Raw genomic sequence first — 22681 nt, forward strand, 5'->3', positions numbered from 1 at the left:
GCTCAGGGAGCCTGCCAGTGGTGCCCTCCCCCTCAGTGCTGCCCACCATTGCCATCTATCAGTGCTGCCCACCAGTGCACATCATTGCCATCTATCAGTGCCGCCCACCAGTGCCCATTATTGCCCAACAGTGCCGCCTATCAGTGCCCATCAGTGCTCAATAGTGTCGCTTATCAGTGCCCATCAATGCAACCTATCAGTGCCCATCAGTGCCGCCTACCAGTGCCCATCAGTGCCCACCAATGCTGCATATCAGTGCTACCTATCAGTGCTGCCTATCAGTGCCCATCATTGCTGCATATTAGTGCCACCCCATCAGTGCCACCGCATCAGTGCCTCCTCATCAGTGCAGGAAAAAACGTATCTATTTCCAAAATTTTATAACAAACAAAAAAAAAGTTTTTTTTTATATCCAACTTTTCTGTCTTTTTTTATTTGTGTAGCAAAAATGAAAAAACCTTGCGGTGATCAAATACCACCAAAAGAAAGCTCTATTTGTGGGGAAAAAAATGACAAATTTGGTTCAGGTACAGTGTTGCAAGACTGCGTAATTGTCATTCAAAATGCAACAGCACTAAAAGCTGAAAATTGGCCTGGGCAGGAAGTGGGTGTAACTGCCCTGTATTGAAGTGGTTAATCCCTTACCAACCAACAATAATTCTGGCTCCCACAGACTGGCTACAGCATGAGCTCATGTGGTACACAGATTAGTACTGTCAATTTAAGAAGGTGCTCCTAACGTCAACGCGTTATGTGTAAAAAAAAAAAACACTTGTCCACAGAATCTTTTTCTTTCATTCAAACCTTACCATCATGGGCAAGATCAAAGAGCTTCAAAAGGAAGTTAGGGACAAGACTGTGGACCTGCACAATGCTGGAATGGGCTACAAAACTATCAGAAAGAAGCTTGGTGAAAAGGAGACAACTGTTGGAGGGATTATTTGAGAATGGAAGAAATACAAAATAACCATCAAACCTTGGGAGAAAGTGCTATGGTCAGATAAGACCAAAATTGAGCGCTTTGGCATTAACTCAACTCATCAGTTTTGGAGGAAGAAAAATGCTGACTATGACCCTAAGAACACCATCACTACAGTCAAGCATGTAGGTGGAAACATTATGCTTTGAGGTGGTTTCTCTGCTAAAAGGTACAGGCCGACTTTGCCGCATTGAGGGTCCGTGTACTGTAAAATCTTGAACACTGAAGATGAGTTGTGGATGGGTCTTCCAGACCTTAATCCTATAGAAAATGTATGGAGGGAGCTGAAATGTCGAGTTGCTAAATGACAGCCAAGAAACCTTAAGGATTTAGAGAAGATCTGTAAAGAAGTGGACCAAAATCCCTCCCGAGATGTGTGCAAACCTGGTAACCAACTACAAGAAATGTCTTACCTCTGTGTTTGCCAAGAAGGGTTTCTCCACCAAGTACTAAATAATGTGTTGCTTGGGGATCAAATACTTATTTTACTCACTGAACTGCAACTCAATTTATAACATTTGTATCATGTGCTTTTTTCTGGATTTTTGGTTGATATTGCATCTCTATCATTTAAAATACACCTATGATAAAAACTATAGACCCTTCATTTCTTTGTAAGTGGAAAAACTTACAAAATCTGCAGGGGAAAAAATAATTAATTTTTCCCATTGTATATTGTATTGCTTGGTTACCCAACAATATGGCCGCGAATCAAAATGAGACTTTGTCATCCCACTTATCTATAAAAATAGCGGTTGCGCAGCAAGGGCGCCAGTGCCCCGGAAGACAGATCAGCTGGAGTGACATCACTACTATGCATGCACAGAACGTTGGAGGCATTATCCGACGATCTGCAGTAATCAACAGAACACCAGCAAAACACTGTTCAGATTGGAGTATTTATCATTTACATGTGTAAGTGCAACTTTAATCACTTTAATAAAATGGTTGAACGATTTTACACTAGTGGAGCGTCGTTCCTTCCATACCTTGGTCCATGGTATCCGACGTGGCCGGTCTAGAGATAAGCAGTGGTGGTCAGTTCCCATTGGAGTGCATCTCTACCTGAAATACCCCATAGATGGTTATGATCGTTGCTTGATTTATCTCTCTAGAGATAGAGGGTCAATAAGATCTGGTAAACAACCCTATTACAAGAGGTGGAGGTATTCACAGAAGAAGTTTAGATCACAGCTGGTGTTGGATCTCTTTCAAATGAGATTTAGGCTCCGTTCACATCTAGGTGTTGCTATTTTTACAGTCGTTTTTTTCTTGCCCTTTTGTAGCATTTTTGCAGCGTTTTTGTACAGGCGTTTTGAGTTGACAAGTGACCAATGAAAAACCGCAAAACCCTGTAATCTGCCAAAAAAGAAGCTCATGTACCTTTTTGAACGACAGGCATTTTGCTTAAGGCGACAGAATGCTCAGATGTGAACAAGGGCAATTGAAATAAATGTGATTTGTCTTGTTGGGCGTTTTTAGAGCTGAGGCTTAGAGAAGAAAATCACCCAAAAATGCTTAGATGTGAACGGAGCTTTTAGAAGATTTCTTCACTAACTTCTCACTTATCCTCGTGGACTTTATTTATATAATATTTTAATGTTATATTTTACTAAATGTGTATTTAACTAATTTTTGCATTGCACAAGCGTGGCTTTGTTTTTCTTGTATTTGTATTTACTATGGTTTTATCACAAGGTTGAGTCTCTACTCTGCACAAAATATTTTAGGCACAATATTGGCACCAGCGTGGTTTCTGAAAAAGATTTGCATACTTTATGATGGAGATGCCATCATAAAATATCATAAGAACGTTAGAGATGTCATCAGCACTGTGGAAAGCATAGGAGAGTAAACAAGGTGGCTGTGCAATCAACACAGCACATCCAAGGATGGCACTGATTAAGAAGAAAAGTGCATACAGTATTATAGACCTGAAAATAGTTTTGCTAAAAAAAAAGCTGCAGCTAAAAAAAGCTAAAAGCTGAAAAACACTACTGCAAAAAAAAAAAAAAAACTGAAAAACTCACTCTACAGCTACAGATTTCTACTGGCGTTTTGATCATGTCCAGTGTGCATGAGGCCTAAAGGGATGCAGATACGGTCACTTTGCCTATTAGATCCATGCAGATGCAGCAGCTGATTGATTAAAAATCCTTCCCATTAAATTCACTTTGCACATGAACACAAGCGCACTAGTATTTCTTCAGAATAACAAAATGTAGGAATCTGCAACAACGTTTAAAAATCCTTGCAACGTACTTAAAGCATCCAGAGGGGAATGTTTTTTTCTCTCAACGAAAGTGGAGTTACTCTTTAATTTTGAATTCCAACACTTTCATCTCTTGCACAGAAGAGGTAGAATCATTCTAGGCTACTCAGACAGATGCCTGGACAGATTTACAAGCAGACTCAAATAAATGTTTCCACTTCATGTTTCAGCAGTAGAAAGACAAAAAGGACAGGGGAAATAACCAACACATTGGAGCATTACTAGAGGCAACCAGATCTGCAGATCTCTGAGATACCATCCAAGCTATCCGAAATGCTGTGTTAGAAAGATATGTTCTGATCTACCTACCTACCCTACTTATGGAAGATAATGGACCCTTCTATTTGACCCATGGATTGTTCTCTTTCAATGCACATCATGCTCAATTCTCAGATATAAAAGGTTCAACATTCTAAATATGGCAAGAACGGACAGAAGCCTGATCTCAAAATACTGGAGATAGTGTTCCTTTCCCCCAAAGTTTAGGCATAAGTGATGAGGGATAACAAAATGCACCTTCTCAATTCTAAAACATCTGGATTATCTGGCTTGCTTTCAACAATTCAGGTGGACACCCAGCACCAATATCTATGGAACCATGAAGCAATCTAATAGCTATTATCTAAATCTTCAGTTTGTCCTAAAAAAAAGTAGAAGCAGACCAGGTAACAATCTACGATGACTAACTGCCAACATCAGAAAGGTTCTGTACTACCTTTCCTACAACTTCCCTGTTTGTTTTTCTCTAGTCCATCCCTTGCCACTTTCATGCTGTTTCTCAGTGTCAATTTAACATTAGTTACACTGTTAGTGAGAAACAGCATGAAAAATCTCAACCCTGGAAAGAACGTCTGTTACTTATCCACCTGTTTAATATCCTTCAATGAAAACTTTATTACAAAAAACTCTGATTTTCCATTTTGCCGCTCTTATTTCTATAGGGGACACTGTTTATATTGTGCAGATGAAACATTATAAACATTATGTCTCCCAATGGTGGCTTTTTAAGATTATGAATATGTATTCAATTATTTCAGTTTGCTTGTCTGCTACAAAAACGAATACCATTTAGTCCTCATTTACATGCAAAGACCCGAAGTCTGAGAACTGGCCGTGTGTTTATGTGGCTTGAGCCACCAGGTGCTGCATGCAGGCAGCTCTTTCAAGTCTATAGAAATGCAGCAGCTGCATAGACACAGCTGCTTGCCCCAACCTGATAGGTAGGCATGTGTGAATGAGGCCTAAAGCTGCACCCTGGGCACAAAAACTTGATTTAATATATATATATATATATATAAAAATATAAATCCACTTCGTGTGCAACAAATGTTTTTGCAAACCCAGATAGTACCTTTAAAACTAGTAGAAACATCATCAATGAGCTGCACATTGCCTGGGCAAAGAGCAAAGATGTGGGTGGGACACAACAGTTACACCTACTATAGGCTGCCTACAAAAAACTACAAGGGGATAGGTATGAAACGAGTGACCCTGCAATAGCAGAAAGAGCAGCAGTGACCAGTCTTTATTATAGGAAAGTGTCGGAGTTGTTTTATGCAGGATTATTGCACATCAATAGAAGAAATATACAAAAGGCACCAATATTCAGGAAAGAATACATGCCTCTTGTATTTAGACAATCTTTGTTCAGCTTTGAATTTTTTTGCCAATCTTGGCAATAGTATTTAACCAATCACAAATAGTATCTGGAATTAACTACAGACTGGAGTACTGTGTTGAATGTACAGCACAAATCAATACAGTCGTATGGTACACAAAATGTGAAAGCAAGCTGCATACTGCCTACCAGCTGTTTTTTTATAATATCAAAAAACAGCAATATATATATGCAATAGATATTTTTTTATGTGATTTATGGATGTTTGTATGAATAGCATTACTGAAGATTTTCTTAAATGTACATTTCAGTATGCAATGAGCAAGAGAAAAAAAAAATCAATATTACTATAGTACAAAGGGACATAATATACAATACAATGAAGACAAACACAATGAATAACTTGAAGTGATCAAGCTGATCTGGATAAAACACAGAACATATACACAAGGACAGGTCCACTCTACAACATATATCGAACATGTACGCATTCACAGCTTTGCACTCCCCAATCTCTTGCTGACCACATAACACATACTGTGGCAGCAGAAAGGGTGGGCCTTAATGCACACATGTCTCACACGTGTGTACATGGCGGCTGAAAATTCTGTGCTAAGAGTGCTCACTGGCTGCTCCCAGCACAATAATTGGGCTGTTACAGAGAACCATACAGGCTCCCGATCATGTGAACATTGTGACAGCCAATCACATGAAGTTAAGACATCCTGCCTCCTGAAGTTAAGACCTAGGTTAAAAGGCCGTCGGGGGGGGGGGGGGGTTTAAGTGAGTGTATTCTTTGGGAATTTTCAGGCACCCAGCTCACCCTTCATGCAGTGGTAATTCGTGAAGGCATCACTGCTGTTTGCAGGTTGTGTCTCAACTCAACTTTCACTGTGCAGTTCGGCCAAGGCTCACTAACAAGTCCCAGGAGCCAGAAGGAAGTGGTATGAGACCATCAGTTATAAGTGGTCACACTGACCACTAATTTAAGGGGGTACGTTGACCACCAAAATAGTACCACCCAGACCACTGAACACCAATGTTAAGGGGTCTCCCACCATAGAACACCAATTTATGTGGGCACTTACTCCTGACTGTTGCACTCTACAAGCTGTACTGTACAATTACATAGTACTGACCCCTGCACACTTACCCCTGCACTGTATACATGGTGTACATTACATAGTCCTGACAGTTGCACTCTTTAAGCTACTATAGATTGTGCATTACATACTCTTGACTGCTGAACACTGTGGGTTATGTAACATAGTTCTGACTGCTACATTTTATAAACGACATAGTCAGACCTGCTGCACTATATATTCTATGTTCTATATTATAAAATCCTAACCAATGTGTTATTTGTCTCAACAGTTGCTGGTTACTAAATTGTCCACAGCGGTTTTAAATAGGTACACAGTGTCAGGTTGAATAAAAGACAAAGGTCCATCTAGTTCAACCAACAGAAAAACAAATAGAAAACCTGCATAAACACAATTTAATACTCACAGTTGACCCAGAGGAAGGCAAAAAAAAAAGCATGATCCAATTTGCACCAGCAAGAGAAAAAATATCAATTCTTGATCTCCCAGGAGGTATTCGGATATTCCCTAGATCAACTACCCCTGGTGTTATTACCTATAAATGTTAGTAGTATCCACTTAGTATTCCTTCTGCTAATTTACATACTTTTGATGTTAGGCTGACTGGTCTGTAATTCCCACGCATATATGTTGGCCTTTTTTGGAAAATCAGTACCACATTTGCTTTTTGCTAAGCGGCTGCATCATTCCAGTCAGTAGGCGTTTCTTAAAAATAAGGAATAACAATCTGGCTTTAAAATGTATACGTTCTTGAGGACTCTTGGGTATAAGCCACCTGTTCCTGGTGATTTGTTCACATTAAGTTTTTCTAGTCTTTTTTTTTTTGAACACTGTCTCGGTTAGCCACAGGGGTACATTTAATATAATGTTGTTAACATTACTTGCTTGTTTATCATACCCCTCTTTTTCCTTCATATAGACAGAGAAAATATTTTTATTACTGCTACTTTCTTTCTATCACTTGTGACCAACTTCCCCAGAGTGATATTTTATTGGTTCAATAAAACAAGCACTTAATGACCCATTGGCTAACATAGGATCATGGATTTCCAGTGAGTTTTCTGATGTGAAGTTAGTGGAACACGAGTGGTGTGTGACATTGGGAGGAACACCTGTGAACATTGAGATTTTTTGCATAAGAATAAGAAGCAACATAGGACTAAGCATTTTGTGTTTGAAGCACTGGACACTTTTTTGGAGCACTTTATTATTGAAGTACTTTAAAGTCACTTTAAAATCATCACAGAGGGCAGGGGAGCACTTTTATGTAAGATTCATTACTTCTGAAGAAAAGGATTTAACATCCAAATACCTGCCTGGATTCTCTCCGAGTGGGGGAAATACCTATTTGATCCCCTGCAGATTTTGTAAGCTTACCCACTTGCAAAGAAATTAAGGGTCTATCATTTTGATCAGAGGTGTATTTTAAATGATAGAGACAGAATATCAACCAAAAATCCAGAAAAAAAACACAGAATACAAATGCTATAAAATTGAATTGCAGTTCAGTGAGTAAAATAAGTATTTGATCCCCAAGCAAAACATGACTTAGTATTTGCTGGAGAAACCCTTGTTGGCAAGCACAGAAGTAAGATGTTTCTTGTAGTTAGCTACCAGGTTTGCACACATCTCAGGAGGGATTTTGGTCCACTCTTCTTTACAGATCTTCTCTAAATCCTAAAGGTTTCTTGGCTGTTGCTTGGCAACTTGAAGTTCCTTCCATAACTTTTCTATAGGATTAAGGTCTGGAGACTGGCTAGGCCACTCTATGACCTTCATGTGCTTCTTCTAGAGCCACTTCTTTGTTGCCTTGGCGGTATGTTTTGGGTCACTGTCATGCTGGAAGACCCAGCTACGACCCATCTTCAGCGTTCTTGCTGAGGGAAGAAGGTTCTCATCCAATATTTTACAATACATCGCCCCGTCCATCGGTCCCTCAATGAAGCAAAGTCGGTCAGTACCTTTAGCAGAGAAACAGCCCCAAAGCATAATGTTTCCAACTCAGTGCTTCACTGTAGGGATGGTGTTTTTAGGGTCATATTCAGCATTTTTCTTCCTCCAAGTACCGCGAGTCGAGTTTGAGCTAATTTTGGTCTTATCTGGCCACAACACTTTCTCCCATTCCTGCTCTGATTCATTTAGATGTTGATTGGCAAACTTCAGATGGGCCTGTACATGTGCCTTCTTGAGGAGGGTGACCTTGCAGGCACTGCAGGATTTCAATCCATGGCAGCAGAATGTGTTACCAATGGTTTGTTTAGTGACCATGGTCCCAACTGCCTTGAGATCATTCACAAGCTCCTCCTATGTAATTCTGGGCTGATCCCTCACTTTTCTCATGAGGCAAAATCTTGCATGGAGCTCCAGACCAAGGGTGATTGATGGTTATTTTGTATTTCTTCCATTGGCGAATAATCGCTCCAACAGTTGCCTTCTTCTCACCAAGCTTCTTGCTGATGGTCTTGTAGCCCATTCCAGCTTTGTGCAGGTCTACAATCTTGTCCCTGACATCATTTGACAGCTCTTTGGTCTTACCCATAATGGAGAGTTTGAATGGAAGAAAGAGATTCTGTGGACAAATGTCTTTTAACGTGTTGTCTTTAGGAGCACCTTTCTAAATTGACAGTACTAATCTGTGTAACACACGAGCACATACTGTATCCAGTCTGTGGGAGCCAGAATTACTATTGGTTGGTAAGGGATCAAATACTTTTTTTACTCACTGAACGGCAACTCAATTCATAGAATTTGTATCATGTGTTTTTTTCTGTATTTTTTGTTTATATTCTGTCTCTATAATTTAAAATACACCTATGATGAAAATGATAGAGCCTTCATTTCTTTGTAAGTGGGCAAACTGCAAACAAAATCTGTAGGGGATCAAATAATTATTTTTCCCCACTGTGAATGCACAAAATATAACTGAATGCTACTATTTATAGGTAAAGTTGATACAGAGAATATCCAATTGTCTCTTGGGAGACCAGGAAGGATTTTGTTTCCCCCACTGGATCAAGCTTTATTGGGGGGGATTTTGCCTTCCTCTGGATCAACTGTGGGTACAGGATTGTAAATAACAGAGGTTTTCGATTTGTGTGTGTCTTGATATTTTTTTTCTTTCTGTGGGTTGAATTGAATGGACTTTTTTTCAACCAGATTAACTATGCAAGTCATGTGGTGAATTGGATGAAGAATTATCACTGATGGAGTTTTAAATATTGAACAGTTAATACTCATTTAGAGCAAAGTAAACATTATTGCACTGGTGTTATGGACTATTATAGTTTATGTGGAAACACTGTATAGGTTTATAGGACTTTTTTTGTGTTATAAATTTTGGTATGTTTGTTACCTTCTCAGCACCCCCTCAGATCTGCAATTTATTACAGATGTGGTTCATTGGATATGCTCTCCGATGTGCAACTTCCCCACCTGTTCTCATATTCATCCATCGACAGCCTCCGAAGTGAAGCCCCCTTACAGTATATTTCATAGGAAGCCTACCCCTTTACAGTCATCCATCAGCAGCCCTCAAATGTAAAACTCCCTTGTATTATTTCAGAAGCAGCCCCCCAAACCCCCTTTTATATTCATCCATTATCAGCTCCCATGTACATCTTTTTTTTTTTTAATTCACCCCCCCCCCAATTCCATCAGCAGCCCCCCAAAGTAAAACCCTTGTATTCACAGTTACCCTTTCTTACAATGTACAGCTTCCTTATATTCATACATCAGCAGCCCCCCAAATGTAAAGCCCTCTTGTATTCATTCATAAGCACCCCTCAAACCCCCTTATGTTCATTCATAGGCAGCACTCTCCACTTCAGATGTACATCACTACTATGCTCCTCATTAAAATCCATTGATTCCATTAGTCACTTGAAAGCATTTTAGGGTACTATGTAGAAAATGTATGTTTATAGATTTTGTATAAAAGCCCTCCAATAGTTTCCAGCCTCATTTCTTTTGTTTCCTGCTTTCTTACACAAATATTTAGCTATAGACTTTTTTTTTCGCTGTGGTCTATTTGAAATTGGCATAAAAGCCCACTGACTGCAGAGGGACAGTAGAACAGGCAAGTGGGACTCAGGGTGGCAGGGCACAGGGGTGTTCAGCAACGTTCCTTCTCTTTGTGATGGGACCTAAGGCACACATTTTTACCAAAATATAGTCCTCACACTTCTCCGGTTATAGGTGTGCGGTAGTAGCACAGGCAAAGCTTTTGCTTTATAGAAAGTAGCCAGATAATGCTTACTTTTGGCAGGATATGAGATGTAGGCATAGGGGAAATGGGGCCCGCAATTTGTGAGAAGTTGTCTTGTAGTAGATGCAAACAACTTGGTTGAACTTTATGTACCCTTGGTCGAACTAAAACACAGCTTGGTAGAACTACATATCAAAGTCACACAGCCTTGGATGATATAGAGTCAACAGTTTTTGTGGATCAGGGCACTGGCACTGGGCATTGGAGGAATTTTATCCCAGAGTTGCTATTTTATAGCACATTGTGCTTTTGTATATATATGGGTTATATAGTATATACAAGAACAATCAGAAGTAAAAATCTGTCTCCTTGATTGCAAAATATAGAGCCATTGTGGAAGCTAAAAGGTAGAGCTATCCCAGTAGAGCAGCTGAATACAGCTATCATCCTTAAGCAATAAAAAAAAGAATGGAGAAATAACTCCCCCCCCCCCTAAAGCCATCAAAAGGAGTTTTCTCTTTAAAGAAGAAAAAGTGGCTTTCAGGTGATTCAAAATTAGGTGCTTCGACGTCAGAGGTTTCCAAGAAAACACCTTTGTCATTTGCGATCATGAGGCCCACGCAAAACTCAATGGACAGGAAAATGAACAACTTGCTCAAAAAAGGCCTAGGAAGTGGGTGCCTCTGTGCTAAAACCTTGCATACCCAATACATGAGTGGACAGCAATTCAGACTTTTGGACTGAACAAGTGCAAGCCTACCTGACACAGGGCTCTTGGCAAGCACATCCTAGAAGCTTTCAAGTTGCTTTTTAAAGTTGTGGCATATATGGTGAATGTCTTTGCAGGGACAGTCCACATGGCTCCATACACCACGAATCTAAGAAGCTCCATTAGTCTGGTGGACTACCTTTTGAAAACATATCTTCAGTCCTAAACTTGATTTTAGATGAGATTTAAAAAAAAAAAAGAGAAAGAAAAAGAATTCACACCTCCTCCTCCGGTTGGCTCCTCTTTGCACGCCGTGGCTTCATTAATCCATGTGGATAAGCCTCTAGCCATCCAGTGCACAGTGGGATTGAAAAGCCGACCAAAATGTTTTCATTGCAAAGACTGAGTTGTACCAGGCAGGGTAGCAAAACGAAGACTGCAATAAGATAAGTATTTTTTTTTCAGGTGGGTGACCCCCTGTAGAGTACAGGGGGTGGGGGATACTTAAAGTAAAACCAAATTAAAAGGTGGAGTTGTCCTTCAAGGAGTCGTTTCTTATTCCCCTTCACAATAAATTCTTTATTATATCAAGCTCATAGATAAAAAATGTGAGTCTTCTGCAACAACTTTATAGTGGCCTGTATCTTTGGGTTACAGGAAATGATAAAAAAAAGCTCCAGCAGCATTAAACATTTCAAGAACCAAATGCTACCTGGAGTTCTCAATTATATTCACTGCATATACAGACTTCCTGTTTTTACTGCTTTGCTGTTCAAAAATCTATTAATTATTAAAGACTAGATTATATAAACATTATCATTTATCCATTATATAATAAAGGTTTTTTTTACAGTTACCCAAAGATTTAGGATTCATCTGAAACCTATATTAAGCAATTTATCTGTCAGTAAAAAACTTCTTTATAATTGTAGATTTTATGCTGACCCTCTTGGCTTGAGTACATTTGGATCTACTGTCTGAGAACAAATATACTGATCAAAAAGAGTATAGAAAAAAGACAAAACAGTCCATCAAGTCTGCCGGTTTCATTTTGTTTTTTATACATGTTTTTTTATTTATTTTTTTATCTGAGTGTAGATCTAGGTTTGTCCTAAGCATGTTTAAAACCATTTAATGTTGACTGGCTCAGAGGCAATTAGACAAGAGCATAATAGCATGCAACTTTTCCAGAAGACCCAGCTTCGGTAGGGAGCCCTTCCCTGATTGCTAGCAGAATACTCCAGTTCCCTGTGGGAGATTCTGGTTATAAGGATAACTGTAAGAAGCTGTTTTCTGAAATGTTTTACTGAAGTAGTGAGTCTCAGCTTGACTCTGTGCTATTATAGAAACTTATAGAGAGAGACTTTGTTTATGTACTTCTGCCTTCCTGATAGCTGTCCACAGAAGATGCATTCAGATCAGGGACCCAGTTTCAAAAGCGAGTTCTTCCAAGCATGTAGTCTCTCAGTAGGCTATGAGACATGTAAAAGGTTCAATCAATCACAACTCATACAACTGCTGAGACTTAACTCATGAGAAATGAGGGAAATAGTCTCATTACTTAGCCAAAGTAGTCTGGATATACAACCATACATTACATTCCTCAACAGGCCCTTTCTGCACTTTTGGTTGGCCACCCACCACAGTGCCAACAGAAGAACTTCATCACGGATTTAAGCAACTCACAAATGATTCATTTTTCTTCATTGAGCAAAAAAACTGACCATATTCCCTCATTCACACATATGAGATGGATTGGGGAATCACCCCCCTCCCCAAGCTATTATGTTTTGATGACAGGAAGACTTCCCCCTTGCCAGAATACACTGATCAGCATTGCTGTTAGGAGCAGGTAAACACTCCTGTTCTTTGACAGCTGCTGGTCTCATTCCAGCATCCTGATTTTGACTATGATGCATCCCTGTCTGTCTGTCCACCTGCAAGGTGATTGATGTGGCCAGTCTCTGGGTGGAGACCAAACCTGATTAAAGCCAGCCAAGCCTGCAGTCTCATGCTTGTGATATTGCGTTTGCTACACACGTTCTAAGCTCCCTGTTTGTCTGCCCTGCTCTACTAGATTGGATTTCCTCATTGATGACCTCAGATCAGATATTGACTATTCTCTGAACTGTGCCTGCCTTTTGACTACCGATTTGTCCCTAACTATTCTGAACCTTGCCTGCCTTGTACCTGGACTGTCAATCGAACCACTGTCCCTGCAAGTACCTATTTGCTTTGCTTAGTTTGCGCCTGCCCCAGCATGGTAGCCAGACACTATAGATCATGAATAAGTCCAGGGAGCAACCTAGTATTGGTAGGCCTGCTTACCTTATGGGAAAGGGGCTGCTAAAGGTGAAGAACATAGAAGCTAGCTATAGTGTCTGACCACCTGCGTGACAGCTGCTGGCTATATCTGGTTGTGCTGATCAAATGCCATTTATCCGACAGCCTGGTTGTACAGAAGTTTCAGTAGATCGACTTCTGTACAAAAACTCTGCCCATACCTGGATTGAAATTTATTATCCATGTCCTTATCCATACATATATTTTCTATCCATGTATAGCCAGCTTTACTGTCAGCTTTGAACTTACAGGGTGCTGCTGTGACTTCCTGCCTCATAAAGTGCCGCAGTAGCAGTCACACTTTCTCCCTTCTCTCCCCCTTACCTATTGATAAAACATCTTTTACTTTAATAAAAAAATAAAAGGCACTATATAATTGGACAAGAGGTGGTCCTGTTCTTTACGTGTCCCTCCTCTTCCCATTATAGCATGCAACTTCTCAAGACAATCCAGGAAGCCCCTCACCAAATGCTACCAGAGTTCTCTGGTTCCAGCATGGTGGCCTTTTGTCTTTGGATCTTTCTAGCTGTTCACCTGTGTTACCAAAGCTACCCTGGATTTTACTGTTAGAGATGCACTTTTATGAGGGTAATCACAAGTAGCTGTATTCTTAACGGTTTTACAGAAGTAGTGATTCTCAATTTGTTCTGGTAGAGTCTTATAGAGACTATTCTATTGATCCACATTATCCTGATTGAAGCACAGAGACATTGCTGTGAAATATCCATGTTTGTGCAGCTTTCGTGATCAGACTCCACAGTTTATGCATATTCTTTGCCATCCTGAACCTATTTTGCAGTATACACATTTTCTTCACCATACTGAACCTGCGTGCAATATTGCTTCAAACTTTGCACCTGTTTAGTAAACTGCAAGTTAGCTACTCCCTGTCTGATCATTATTTTCAGGAAGAGAAATCAGCAAAACCTGCCACCATGAAACGTTCTAAATGTCTTATTTAAAATCAATATACTAAGTCACAAAAGCCACAAGGTACCTTCCTCAGTAGCAAATACTATAAGAAAGAATATACCTGTACCCTCCTCCCTGCTTCTTTTTGATTGTCAGTACAGTTCACTGTCATGCCACCTGGTTCAAGTCTACTTTGCTATGTAGTGCATTTTGTAAGGCAGAAAGTGGTGTGCATGTTCATCCTATGTGTGATTTGTAGGAAGTGAAAGAGGTGCATCAGGGAAATAGTCGGCATTGCATGGGTAGCAGCAATGCACCTAACTCAGTAGCAAACACTATATGAAAGTTTTATGCCTGTACCTACCATCCTCCCTGCCTCTTTTTGATTCTCAGTATAGTTCACTGCCATGCCACCTGGTTCAAATCTACTCTGCTTTGCACTACCTTGTTGAATGCAGAAAGTAGGGTACATGGTCATTCGTGGACATGTGATTTGTAGGAGGTGTCAGAGGTAATGGGCAGCTTTGCACAGGGAGGAAGCAAGATATTAAACTTGCTGTGCAGTGACGTTACTTGGAATTGGTTCGAAAACTTGACTTCAAGAGAGTGCAGGTTTTATTTCAAATACAACAGAAGCAAATAAAGCCTCACTCTTGGATTCATGTTACTTCTTTCTATGAATCAAGGGAATCAGGGGACAAAGCCACACAATCATGCATATTACACGTCTCACACAAAAGAATGCAATACAAACAAAGACTGACCAATGAGCATAGATTTATCTGGCACACACAAATTGCACCTTTCATTCCACACATATCTTAATTATTCTAAATATTTAATATAAAATATAAATATAATAATATAAATAATAATATTTAATAAATAAATATCTAAATTATCTAATTTATTATTTAACACCAGGAAGAATACTTACTAAAATATTTATAACCCTGCTTGTAATCTGCATGTAAAGTTCAAGCTAACAGGATTTCTGCAGGATCAACAGATATTTTTGAGGGAGAACTATAGCAGAAATACTTGAAATTCTGCAGTAGTACACAGCAGCTGTATAAATGTAGTCTATTCTATGTCTCACACACACAGAACTGCAAATGGCTTTGCAGACATTTGAATATACATAGACGCACACCTCACATTACATAAAGACATATGACAGCCATGCCCATGCACAGCTCCCATTCCACACAAGGACACACATGCTTCTGGGCTGGGAGCAATTGCTGCCACCTACTTCCAGCCCCCAGCCCAGACCCAGCCAAAGCCGGTGACAGCAGTCTGACCAGCGGTCTTTTCCGCTTACTCTCACGTCCCCGTTGGTGATGTGAGGAGCAGGAAATGAAGAATAAATGGGCTCCTTCCGGTAAATCTTTATAATGCTTCTGTCCTGGATATCTCTGAGAAAAGAAAAACAACAAGGAATGTCAGTAACAAAATGAAATAAAGTTAAAATTCCTACCCAGGAAAATCAAAAGACAAGCACTAGAAAGAGACGAACACTTTAGATGACTTATTGTCCAGAAAGGGCCAATACTGCATATTGTTCAAGGGGTTACTACATTCAAATACAAACTGATTACTTTTGGCTGGATATCAGAACCTCCATAGCTTTAAGTAGAACACTATTTACATATCATTAAGAAGCAGTAAAAATGACTTTACGCCAGCCCTCACAGACATCTGTATGTTTAGGAAACATGGAGTAATTCATCCTCAAAGCTCTGAGATAAAACATGTTTTACTTATTTTCAGTGACTTGGCAGCCTGCTGGCCTTTGGGCTTATGAGCACGTGAGCAAAAAAACATCTCTTACAAAAGCATAGGGCTTTTTTATTTTATTTACCCTATGACCACAACAATATGATCACTAATGTGCCCATGTACAGTACATTTTGGTGTTTATATCTGTATTATAGAGATGTGTTCAGGGGCCCAAAAAATTACCCAAAACCCATTTTCCCAGAGCAGCAGGTTTTTGCATGGATAGGTGTGTAGGCACAATAAGTAATTACAAGCAAAACACCCAACGCATTCTGGAGGTCAAAAAATGAATATAGTTATAGAGGAAATCCTGTCTATACAGGATGTCCCCCAGTGCACAAGCCTGCGTTGTATATGACATTGAGCTTTACGATGGTCCTGCTGGGCAAGCCCTTGTATGGTGTGCTGGTTCTGGTCCTAAAACATGGCTAAAGATGTGTCGCAGTCAAAATTGATAGCTGCTATCGAGCAGCATCCAGGACTGAAACTGGCTTCTAGCAGCATTATCCAGCATTTATTCAAGTATTTTCATACATATCCTATCAGCATCCAGAATTGTGGGACAGTTCAGACTGAAAATATTCTGACCGTGTCGGGAAGAGGGCACCATGAGAGCTGATGTACAAATTCCTGACATCCAACTGGAAGAGCCTTAGTAGCAAGGAGTGAGCGAAAGCTTTACCACACATTAGAACATAGCCATATATTTTCAAGCATGTGTGGTAATGTTCGGCTTCACTGGAAATTGAAGCTTTAACACACAAGCTTGGACATAGTGATAGATTTTCCAGGCCAGTTAAAGATGGTTTGAACTGTGTATGAGCAGGCTGAATGTACTAAGTTGATTGATCGATCAACTGGAGCACAACTAGTCTGCCAGATTTACAGGTGCATATAAAAAGATTTGAATATCATCAAAAAGTGAATTTATTTCAGTAATTCAATCTAAAAAGTTACATTCATATTATATAAATAAATTCATTACACAGAGTGATTTTAGGCATTTCTTTATTTTAATTTTAAGGATTATGGCTTAAAGCTAGTAAAAATGCAAAATTCAGTATCTCAGAAAATTAAAATATTGTGAAAAGGTTACATTCTGTAGACTCATGGTAGCACACTCTAATCAGCTAATGAACTCAAAACACCTTTAAAGGTTTCCTGAGCCTTAGTCTGGTTCAGTAGGTTACATAATCATGGGGAAGACTGCTGACTTGACAGTTGTCCAAAAGACAGTCATTGACACCCTCCACAAGGAGGGCAAGTCACAAAAGGTCATGGCTAAAGAAGCTAGCTGTTCACAGAGTGTTGTATCTAAGCATTATAATGGAAAGTTAAGTGGAAGGAAAAAGTGTGGCAGAAAAAGGTGCAGAAGCAACAGGGATAACCGCAGCCTTGACAGGATTGTGAAGCAAAGGCCATTCAAGAATGTTGTGGAGATTCACAAGGAGTGGAATACAGCTGGTGTCAGTACTTTAAGACCCATCACACACAGACCTATTCTGGACATGGGCTACAACTGTCGCATTCCTCGTGTCAAGGCACTCCTGAACCGAGAGAAAGGTCAGAACTGTCTTACCTGAGCTTAGGAAAAAAAGGATTGGACGGTTGCTCGGCGGTCCAAAGTCCTCTTTTCGGATGAAAATAAATATTGCATTTCATTTGGAAATCAAGGTCCCAGAATCTGGAGGAAGAGTGGAGAGGAAACGAATCCGAGCTGCATGAGGTCCAGTGTAAAGTTTCCAGTCAGTGATGATTTGGGGAGCCATGTTATCTGCTGGTGTTGGTTCACTGTGTTTTATCAAGTCCAAAGTCAACGCAGACCTCTACCAGGAAATTCTAGAGCACTTCATGCGTCTCTCTGTTGACCAGCTTTATGAAGATGCTGATTTCATTTTTCCAGCAGGACATGGCACCTGTCCACACTGCCAAAAGTACTAATGCCTGGTTTAATGATCATGGTATTAATGTGCTTGACTGGCCAGCAAACTCACCTGACCTAAACCCCAGAGAGAATATGTGGGGTATTGTCAAGAGGAAGATGAGAGACACCAGACCCAACAATGCAGATGAGCTGAAGGCAACCTAGGCTTCCATAACACCTCAGCAGTGCCACAGGTTGATCGACTTCGTGCCACGCCCCACTGATGCAGTAATTCATGCAAAAAGAGCCCTGACCAAGTATTAAGTGCATACTATACTGTACCTGGACATTTATGCATTAAAAATCTTTTTTTTTTTTTTGTATTGTTTTTTTTGTAATATTTACATTTTCTGAGATACTGAATATTTTCACTAGCTGTAAGCCATAATTATCAGAATTAAAAGAAATAAATGCTTGAAATATGTCACTCTGCATGTAATGAATCTATTCAATATATAAGAGTTTCACTTTTTGAATTGAATTAGTCAAGCAAATACATTTTTGATGATATTCAAATTTTTTGAGATGCACCTGTAGTTGTGATTATTGCTAACGGCTGCTATAGCCACTAGCAATATTCACTGTCTTCTTGGGAACACAATGCCTCGACAGGAGGGGTACCCTTGTCAGAACTGTCTATGTCTATGGGGGAATCAAGCCAATTTCTTTCCTGCAACCCATATGCAGGAAAGAAATTTGCACCATCTATGGCCTGCCTTAGGCTTCTGCTCCCACAGATGCTTGAATATTGCCATACATTTTCAGGCATGTGTGGTAATGCATGGAAGCCTTACCACATATGCTTGAATGTAGCCATACATTTAAAGGTGTGTGTGGTAATACTCCACTTGACTGGGAATAGAATCCTTACTGCGCAAGCTTAAAATAGCCATGTGAGTGTGTACAGCAGGGCTTCTATTCCCAGTGACAAAACTCTGTCTACAAGGCAGTAACCTGTGAAAAAAAATTAAAATTGCATAATATTTTTATTGATATCACATTCACTAAGCTCTGAGGAAAATTCCCTTGCATTTTTGCATTTATTTGAGTATTTTCATACGTGTGAATGAGACCAAATGTAAATACAAAGCAGGTGCACGAGTAGAGGGTAAGAGCAGAATGCAACACCCCACCTTGAATAACTTCATTGGATCTTTTATAAACTTTAAGGATGAATTGCTCCACATTGCATAGAGCTTTAGAGATCAATGAGTGCTTGTTGTAAATAGTTTTACTGCTTGTTAAAAATTAGTGAAATGTCCATTTTCTGGCTAGAGCTCTACTTTTAAACCCACACCTGTTACAAACATTGGCTACTTCATGAAACAATGCAGAATGTATCCACAGTTATCTTTAATACAAAACTGTCCTCTTCATTGGGTGCCCCACGGAGAGCCGCTTTCCATGGGGGAACCTATGCGGGTGCACTCACGACTCCCGCTACTGCATCCATTGACACAGATAGCAGGACTTGGCACCGCCCTCAGTGTCATTGGATTTGATTGACAGCAGCGGGAGCCAATGGCTCCCACTGCTATCAATCTATCCATTGAGGACCCGAGACAGCAGCTGGAACTGCTGGGCTCGTGCTTGTCGCTGGAACGATCGGGTTCAGATAAGAAAAAAGGGGGCTGAGGGGTGCAGCTGAAGCAGAAACGTTTTTTCACCTTAATGCATAGAATGCATTAAGGTGAAAAACCATGAGACTTTACAACTCCTTTAATGTTCTTTAACCACTTCAAGACCAGGCCTATTTCTGACACTTGTTGCTTACAAGGCAAAAATCTATTTTTTGCTAGAAAACTACTTAGAATCCCCAAACATATACAGTATCTCATAAAAGTTAGTACACCCCTCACATTTTTGAAAATATTTATTATATCTTTTCATGTGACAACACTAAAGAAATTACACTTTGCTACAATGTAAAGTAGTGAGTGTACAGCTTGTATAACAGTGTAAATTTGCTGTCCCCTCAAAATAACTCAACACACAGCCATTAATGTCTAAACTGCTAGCAACAAAAGTGAGTACACCCCTAAGTGAAAATGTCCAAATTGGGCCCAATTAGCCGTTTCCCCTCCCCAGTGTCATTTGACTCGTTAGTGTTACAAGGTCTCAGGAGTGAATGAGGAGCAGGTGTGTTAAATTTGGTGTTATCGCTCTCACTCTCTCATACTGGTCCCTGGAAGTTCAACATGGCACCTCATGGCAAAGATCTCTCCGAGGATCTAAAAAAAAGAATTGTTGCTCTACATAAAGAAACTGAGAAACTGAGCTGCAGCACAGTGGCCAAGACCATACAGTGGTTTAACAGGACAGGTTCCACTCAGAACAGGCCACGCCATGGTCGAATAAAGAGTTGAGTTCACATGTTCAGCATCCTATCCAGAGGTTGTCTTTGGTAAATAGACGTATGAGTGCTGCCAGCATTGCTGCAGAGGTTGAAGGGGTGGGGGGTCAGCCTGTCAGTGCTCAGACCATACGCCGCACACTGCATCAAATCGGTCTGCATGGCTGTTGTCCCAGAAGGAAGCCTCTTCTAAAGATGATGCACAAGAAAGCCCGCAAACAGTTTACTGAAAACAAGCAGACTAAGGAAATGGATTACTGGAACCATGTCCTATGGTCTAATGAGACCAAGATAAATGTATTTGGTTCAGATGGTGTCAAGGGTGTGTGTCGGCAACCAGGTGAGGAGTACAAAGACAAGTGTCTTGCCTACAGTCAAGCATGGTGGTGAAAGTGTCATGGTCTGGGGCTGCATGAGTGCTGCTGGCACTGGGGAGCTACAGTTCATTGAGGGAGCCATGAATGCCAAACATGTACTGTGACATACTGAAGCAGAGCTTGATCCCCTCCCTTCGGAGACTGGGCCACAGGGCAGTATTACAACATGATAATGACCCCAAACACACCTCCAAGACGACCACTGCCTTGCTAAAGAAGCTGAGGGTAAAGGTGATGGACTGGCCAAGCTTGTCTCCAGTCCTAAACCCTATTGAGCATCTGTGGGGCATCCTCAAATGGTAGGTGGAGGAGCGCAAGGTCTCCAACATCCACCAGCTCCATGATGTCATCATGGAGGAGTGGAAGACGACTCCAGTGGCAACCTGTGAAGCTCTGGTGAACTCCATGCCCAAGAGGGCTAAGGAAGTGCTGGTTAATATTGACATTTTGGGCCCAATTTGGACATTTACACTTAGGGGCGTACTCACTTTTGTTGCCAGGGGTTTAGACATTAATGGCTGTGTGTTGAGTTATTTTGAGGGGACAGCACATTTACACTATTATACAAGCTGTACACTCACTACTTTACATTGTAGCAAAGTGTAATTTCTTTAGTGTTGTCACAAGAAAAGATATATTAAAATATTTACAAAAATGTGAGGGGTGTACTCACTTTTGAGATATAAATGGATTTTTGTAAAATCTTACCGTAAAATCCTTTTCTCTTAGCTCATTGACAGACGTAGTCCTCGGTGATACAGCACCTTCGGGTTATGTTGCCTCCACAGGAGCAGGACTAGACAGGAAATAAAAATGCTCTGGCCACACCCCAGGGGCAGTCCCCGAGGGTATATCCTCTCTCTCTCTCCGCCACAGCAAATCAGTTATGTCACAAAAGCAGTGCTTAGAGAATTTAACCCAACCCAACTCAAAAACAGAGGGGGCGGGGACTACGTCTGTCAATGAGCTAAGAGAAAAGGATTTTACGGTAAGATTTTACAAAAATCCATTTTTCTCTATCGCTCATTGACAGACGTAGTCCTCGGTGATACAGCACCTTCGGGAAGTCCCAGAGCAGTATCACAAATGAGGGGTGGGAAAATGGAAATCAAATCCCAATCTAGAAGGCCCAACCGGTGCCAACTAGAAGTTTACAATGCTCATCCTTAATGATGAGACTCAACAAAAATAAATTTTTCAAACAGAAAAAAACCCTCGAGGCAGACCACCGGTCTCCTCAAATTGCGGCCTGCAAAACCTTGCGGCCAAATGAGGCATCCGCCGATGCCATCACATCAATTTTATAAAATTTTGTAAAGGTATGTACCGACGACCAGGTGGCCGCCTTACATACCTGGACCACTGACGCCTGATGGCGAAAGGCCCAGGAAGTACTGAGCGCTCGAGTGGAGTGCGCCCTAACAGGGAACGGAGGACTCTGACCCTTAATAGAATAAGCCTGTACCACCGTCTGTCTAATCCATTTGGCAATGGTCGCGGCAGATGCAGGCAAACCCTTTCTGGGGCCATCCGTGATCACAAAAAGTGAATCCGTCTTACGGAATGATTCCGTAGCTTTCAGGTATACCCTGATTGCCCGAACCACATCCAAGGAATGCAACGCATGTTCCCGATGATGATTGGGCTGAGGACACAAGGAAGGTAGTACAATATCTTCATTCAGATGAAAATCTGAAACCACCTTAGGAAGAAAGAATGGCTTAGGATGAAGTACTACCTTATCCCTATGAATCACTAGGTATGGGGACTGGCATGATAATGCAGCCAGTTCTGACACCCTGCGAGCAGAAGTGATAGCCACCAAGAAGGCCACCTTCTGGGATAAAGTAAGCAAGGGAATCTCCCTGATGTTTTCAAAGGGAGGTTTCTGTAGAACCGACAAAACTAAATTAAGATCCCAGGGCGGTAAGGGCGCGCGGACTGGTGGAGCCAGGTGCCGCACCCCCTGGATGAAATTCCGCACCAAGGACTTGGTAGCTAAAGGTTTCTGAAAGAAGATTGCTAATGCTGAAACTTGACCCTTGATGGTGCTCAAGGCTAGTTTCGGCTCAACCCCTTTTTGCAAAAAAGCCAATATTCGAGTC

The 22681-nt window shown here is 40.7% G+C and overlaps 1 protein-coding gene across 10 annotated transcripts in view; it reads right to left on the reverse strand.

The window, feature by feature from the left end:
• The window catches only part of SRCIN1 (SRC kinase signaling inhibitor 1), a gene marked incomplete at its 3' end in the record, with an annotated part of 894005 nt that overhangs the window by 226715 nt on the left and 644609 nt on the right, over positions 1–22681 (reverse strand). For 9 of the 10 annotated variants that reach the window (XM_082272513.1, XM_082272514.1, XM_082272511.1 and 6 more), the window contains one exon: positions 15396–15558. In XM_082272513.1, coding sequence (XP_082128639.1) covers positions 15396–15558 — 163 coding nt within the window. The remainder of the gene's footprint in view (positions 1–15395; positions 15559–22681) is intronic. The other variant, XM_082272507.1, reaches the window with a different exon arrangement.

The sequence above is a fragment of the Pelophylax lessonae genome (genome assembly GCF_965119305.1).
Source record: "Pelophylax lessonae genome assembly, chromosome: 11".
NCBI classification, from domain to species: Eukaryota; Metazoa; Chordata; class Amphibia; order Anura; family Ranidae; genus Pelophylax; species Pelophylax lessonae.